This window comes from Malania oleifera, chromosome 9, assembly GCF_029873635.1.
Source record: "Malania oleifera isolate guangnan ecotype guangnan chromosome 9, ASM2987363v1, whole genome shotgun sequence".
In the NCBI taxonomy this organism is placed as follows: Eukaryota; Viridiplantae; Streptophyta; class Magnoliopsida; order Santalales; family Ximeniaceae; genus Malania; species Malania oleifera.
Window position 1 is genome coordinate 82,834,927 of NC_080425.1, and position 6,578 is coordinate 82,841,504.

The 6,578-nt window shown below is 37.6% G+C and overlaps 1 protein-coding gene across 1 annotated transcript; it reads left to right on the top strand.

Moving 5' to 3' along the window:
• Positions 1–340: 340 nt before the first annotated feature.
• Positions 341–853, top strand: LOC131163535 (uncharacterized). Its single transcript, XM_058120129.1, has one exon. It carries the CDS (start codon positions 341–343, stop codon positions 851–853), a length of 513 nt encoding a protein of 170 aa, XP_057976112.1.
• Positions 854–6,578: the final 5,725 nt, after the last annotated feature.

Below are 6,578 nucleotides of genomic sequence, written 5' to 3' on the forward strand. Positions count from 1 at the left end.
TTGAAGCAACATCTAGTCATGGCCCCAGTGTTGACCATTCCATCAAGGAATGGTAGTTATGTGATTTATAGCGACGCATCCCAGAAAAGACTCAGGCGTGTTTTAATGTAGAAGGGTAAAGTTATTGCTTATGCTTCTCATCAGCTCAAGGAGTATGAGAAAAACTACCCTACACATGATTTATAATTGGCAGCAGTGGTGTTTGTACTAAAGATTTGGCGGCACTACCTTTACGGTGAAAAGTGCGAGATTTTTACTGACTATAAGAGCCTCAAATACTTCTTCACCCAGAAGGAGTAGAATATGAGACAACGTAGATGGCTCGAACTGATTAAGGACTATGACTGCACCATTAGTTACCACCCGAAAAAAAACTAATGTAATGGTTGATGCTTTGAGCCAGAAATTAGTGAGCGCATCGGTTTCAGCAGTTGTCCTACAACATCAAATTGTGATGGATCTAGATAGAGTTGGTGGACGAAGATCCTTAGGTGTTCATCGCCAGTTTAGTTGTTTAGCCAACCTGGCGAGAGAGAATCAAGACAGCTTAGAAGGAAGATGGGAGCTGGTGGAGGTCATGGAAGGAGTGTGGAATGGATTGAAGCCGAATTTCAATGTCTCTGTTGATGGGATTTTGAGATTCCATACCTGGATTTGTGTACCGAATGACGTTGATATTAAATGGCTCATTCTAGAGGAGGATCATCGCTCTCTCTATACTATTCATCCAACAAGTACGAAGATGTATAGAGACTTGCAGGAATTGTTCTGGTGGAGTAACATGAAGAGGGAAATTGCTATATTTGTGGAGCAATGGCTGACATGTGATTACGCGCTTAAATTGCGTAATTAGGTATTTTAATTCATCCATAGAGGCGTATATTTTTAATTAAATACCTAATTACTCTCAAAATTTTAAGAATAATTTCTAAATATTTTTTGGTATTTTATTGCAAAGTAAATTATGGACATTAAAGCTGACGGTACTTCATAATTTGGGCATAATTCTCCTATTTGAACTCCAATCGAGGTGATTCAAAATTCTTTAAAAAGCAGAGAGAGTGCCCCACAACTTTTGTGTTTTGAGCTTTGAAGGTTACGGGTTGTAGGAAGACCAAAATTAGGCTTGTAAGTTGAGAAACAAAAAAAGCAATAAACAAGACAAGAAAATAAAAAATATATAAAAAATAAATGCTTTTTGGGTTGATTTGACCCGGCCATGCATATGAGGTCGAGTTTTTCTTCTGGCTGTGTAGGGCTCCTTTGGATGGGGCCTTATATAAATTCTTTTTTTCCCTTTCCCTTCCTCCCAGCTCCCTCTTCTTCTCACCCTCTTTGAACTCTCCCTCTCGGCCCCCTTTCTCCTTTCCTTTCTCCCTTTCTCTTCCTCTTCTCTCTCCCTCTCAATCTGATATATCTCTCTCTCTCTCTCTCTCTCTCTCTCTCTCTCTCTCTCTCTCTCTCTCTCTCTCTCTCTCTCTCTCTCTCTCTCTCTCTTGTTTCTTTCCTCTGTGCTGCTGCCCTTTCCCCCATACCTAAAGCCTCTGCTGCCCGTGAACACCCAGTTGAGGACTCTTCCCTACTCCTGCTCCGTTGCTGCTGCTATGCCAAGAAGCTCTCTCCCTGTTGCTATGTACACTGCTGTTGCCCAAGAATCATTCCAGCCAAAGCTGCTGTGCTACCCAGCCGTAGACACCCCAGTCAAAGCTCCTCCTGCTCTGCTACCCAGCCGAGGATCCAAGCCCTCTACTCTGTGTACCAACACCCTGAGAACCACCTTGCTGCCGCTTCCTCGGCTGCTACGGCCAGCCACAACTCTTTTTTTTTTCTCTCTTTCTTTTTCTTTTCTTTCTTCTCTTTCCTTTAAGTTCCTTTGTTCTTGCTTTTTAAAATATTTGAATAATTGTTATTTTTTAGTAGAATTTTATTTAAATTTTTAATTTTTAAATATTGTTTGGGTGTTATTATGAAAGTTTATTTATTTTATTTTTCTCTCAATTAATATTAGCACTTGACTTAGTTTTTGTTTGAGCTATTTTTTTTATTGAATAAAGTTCAGTTTGGTTTCTTGAAAAAAAAAAAGAATAAAATATAAAAAGAACAAAATTTACCTTCTTTAGGATTTAAATTAGTTGTCTTCTTTAAAATTTAAATTTGGTTGAGTTCGATTTAGTTTAAGTTTAATTTTATTAAAGCCCGATTTTTTTTATTGTGTTTTCGTTTACTGTTTAGTTGTTAAAGTTTTGAATTTTTTTTAATTTATTAAGTGCATTAAATTTGGTTTTTGTTTAAATTTGTGATTGATTGAGTTTTTTAGAATTGCATGTTTTAATTACGTATTAAAGTTATTGTCTTTATTTTTTTTTCCCGAAGTTCAAATGCGTGTTTCAATCCTTGCTTAACTATTAAACATAGGATCGTTTCTCGTTGTTAATTTAGTTGTTACATTTAGTTCGTGTTAGGATTTAGAATTTAAATTGCGTGTTTTTTTAATTCATAAAAAAAGAATCTCAAACATCCTAGAAAACTCGAATCTAAATTGTGTTCAGTAACCCTTTTGTTTCGTATTTTCTTATTGGAATTACATAAAATTTGGAATTAAACTGCATTTCCTGAGGAGACGATCTGGCCCTTGGGTTGTATTACACAACTAAACTCCTATACTTGGGATAGTTTCCGAGCTGCTCATTTTTTGAGTAAGTCAAGTTTTTGGCACTGTTGTCGGGGACTGCCAGCTTTAATTTCAAAATTTGTGTTTTTCCAATTATTTTTTATTTTTAATTAAAAAATAAATAAAATAAATAAATAAATAAAATTAAAATTTTGAAAAAATTGGATCATGCTTGTTTGCTGCTGTGTTTGTGAATTCCTGTTGTTTGAATTGATGTTTGATGCCTTGGGTCTGAGATATTTTGAATAAACTGTCCAAAATTTTACTTAACACCAGTAGTGACACACAAAGCATATAATCTGATTGTTCCCCTATTACTTTTACGAGTGATTCTAAAATTAATTCGAGTAATCTGTTTGAAGAATTCTTTGAGGAAGTTATGGTTGCACCTGCACCACGTACACTTCAGGATTTTCTACAACCTACACGCACATCTACACCTTCTTGTATTGTGTTACCATAAGATGCACCGAACTTCACAATTAAGTATGGTATGTTATCTGTGATACCGCAGTTTCACAGGATGGATTCTGAGAGTCCATACCAACACTTGACAGATTTTGAGTTGGTCTGCACCACTTTCATTAATAGGGTCGGAACCGATGAGTATATCAAACTTTGTTCGTTTCCTTTTTCTTTGAAAGATAAGGGAAAAATCTGGTTTAATTCTTTACAACCTAACTCTATTACTAGCTAGGTTGAAATGCATTGTGAGTTCTTATATAAGTTCTTTCCTTTTCAGAGAACTCAGTACTTGTAGGAGCATATCAGTCAATTCATGTAGAGAGGTGACGAGACGTTCCAAGCTTGCTGGGAGAGATTCAAAGACCTAATGAACATATGTCCACATCATGGATTCGAATCTTGGAGGTTAGTGAATTATTCTTATACTGCACTTACCCCTGATTGTAAATAGTTTGTTCAGACTATGTGCAATAGGGAGTTCTTCAACAAGGAACCAGATGAGACTTTATCATTCTTTGATTATTTAGCTGAAAGTGCCCAACAATGGAACACGTGATATGACCAGGCACTAATGGCAGCACAACCCCTCAGAGCGATCAGTGGTGAAGGTAGATACGAGATCAAAAAGGAAACTAGTCTGTAGAATCTTGTTGCTGCATTGTCGAAGAAACTAACAGTTATGGAATCAGAGAGAGTGAAAGTTGTAAAATCAGTGGAGGAATGCTCGATTTTTGAGACTTCAGACCATAGAATTTAGGATTGTCCATTGCTACCAGTATAGCAGGAGAGTAGATCTGATCGGGTGCAATTAGCGAATTGGGTCAACAAATCTCAAAATCAGCCATCCTCAAACACTTATAATCCTGGATGGAGAAATCACTTGGACCTCTCATGGAGGAATGACCTGTGACGACCTACTTAATTTTCACATATAATTTTTTTTAATATAAGTAAAATCATAATAACAAATTTAGTAGATCATAATCAACTTGTACCCATGGGTAACAGGGATACATCAGAAATACATCACGGAAGCCTATGCAGCAGGAAACATAAATCATAAACACCTCATTATACCATACATCACAATACCAGAGTTACTACAACCACTGTATTTATATATACACCATACACAAACCAAAAGATGTCTTAGGGCCATTTCCACAAAATACATTTGACCCTATCAAAACACTTACCCTTCTGGAAGGGTAAACCAGCTGTACTATCTCAGCGGAGCTTTATCCACTCTCCTATCAGGGGCTCCTGAAATGTTTATGAAGTTCGGGGTGAGACATCTCTCAGTAAGGGAAATAAACTAACACTAGTGTGTGGCAACATGAGCATTTCTGTGGTATACATATAATTATAAACATAACTAGTAAAACTGTATAAATATCATTTCTGGGAAAACAAGTAAAATCAAAACATGGTAGAACATAATGGTTTCCATAGCATAATTCATATCATATAATAACAATACAAAAACAATCCTGGTAGGTTAGTTAGCTGTTGTCATGTATTACCCCCACATGACTGGGTTGTGTGGCCCGAAGACGGGACCTGACAATGGTTGGCCTACCATTGCCAAGTCAAGAGTATAGTCTGTAAGTCCGATGGGTCTTCCAGACCTGGTCCGTACACCAGGGGCACTCACACACTTCTTAAAAACCACATCGACCATCCAATCTCACACCACTCCATACAGCAGCGTTAACACAAATATCATGATAAATCATGAACACATAGCATTGGTACCGTGCAAGTGCCAGCCTAGACCAAGCCAACCAGGTTCTAATAACATATAGCATATACTGAAACTGTGATACATGGATATTTCATACCATTAATTATCAAATCAGTCATATCATTTTGCATATATACGTATATCATGAAAATCATTGACCCGTACGCTGGTATTTCACATATTACCATAGTTCAGCCCGTACACCGGCAAATCATATCCACAGCTCGGCTCGTACACCGGCAAATATATCCATAGCTCGGCCCATACGCCGTAAAATCATATCCATAGCTCAACCCGTACGCTGGCAAATCATATACATAGCACGCCCGTATGCCGGCAAAACATATCCATAGCTCGGCTCATACGCCGGCAAATCATACACATAGCACGACCCGTACGCCAGCAAACATATAAAAATCTCGGCCCATACGCCGATTTTTCATTATAAAAATCCATATTTTGATCAATTCCCAGAAAATAGTATTTCATAATTATTTTCTACTTATGCCACATGAAACAAGTTTTTCATATATTTAACATACCATCATTTTCAGCAGTAATTTCCCAAATATAAAACATATATAAATATATGTATTTTCCTGAAATCAGATGTTGTAATAACATACATATATTTTCAGAAAATAACCAGCTTAGTTTATCCCCTTACCTGAGTCCTGAAAAACCCCTAAAACAAACAGCCCCGCACCCACAGGTTTCCCGTTTAACACCCTAAAAACAACATTCCCTATAACTAAAGTTCAGTATTTCTACGCGTACTACGCTTTCTACAACTGTCAAAAAGCCAAATACTGAGTAGAAAGTGTAAAAACCCAAACCGTGATAATTGAGTTTAATTAATTAAGAGAGGGGCGAATTGGGAAACTGGAACATTTCGTCGACGAAGTTAGATTTCGTCGACGAAGCCTGTGTTCTTTTCGTCGACGAAATTCAGAGACTCGTCAACGAGGAGAAGTTGAGGAGTCTCGGAAAACCGATCCCAATTTCATCCAAGAGGCTGGATTTCATCGACGAAGCCAATGGAAGATTCATCGACAAAGGCACTATTTCTTCGATGAAATTGCCCGGGTCAAAGGGCTATAAAAGGGAATTTACATTACTTCTTCATTAAGAAACTTCATGTCTCTCTCTCTCTCTAAACTCTCTCTACTCTCTCCTTCTCTCTAGATTTCTTCGCCGATCATTGATGGAATCTGAAATCTGAAGTTACCACGAGGATCGTGGAAGGATTCTCTACAACTTCTACAGATTGGAATCTCGTTTCGGAGATTTTTGGGTTTCGGTGAAAAATCGAGGTAAGGCTCGGTTTTCAATTATGATCCAGTAGTTTTGTAGGTATCAATCTTATGAGTATATTCTGTATTGTGATTTGTAGGTTTTGGAACTCGATTCGCTGTTTAGGGACCTTGGAGTTTGAGGTTTGCTTTCGGGGAAAAGGTAAGGGGAACTACATTTACATTGGTTATTTTTGAAATCGGACTCGGTGGAACTGTGGTACACGGTCTCATGTGTGTTTTGGCTACTCATTTAGGGGGATCTAATGGGGAAAATTATGGGTTTTTCATTATAATAGTTTTGGGAAAAAGGGGGCGATGGACTGAATCCCGGGTTTTGTTGAAAACCGAATATATGTGTAATTTATACTGTGATATTGGGATGGTCGTGCCTTGACTTTGTTTA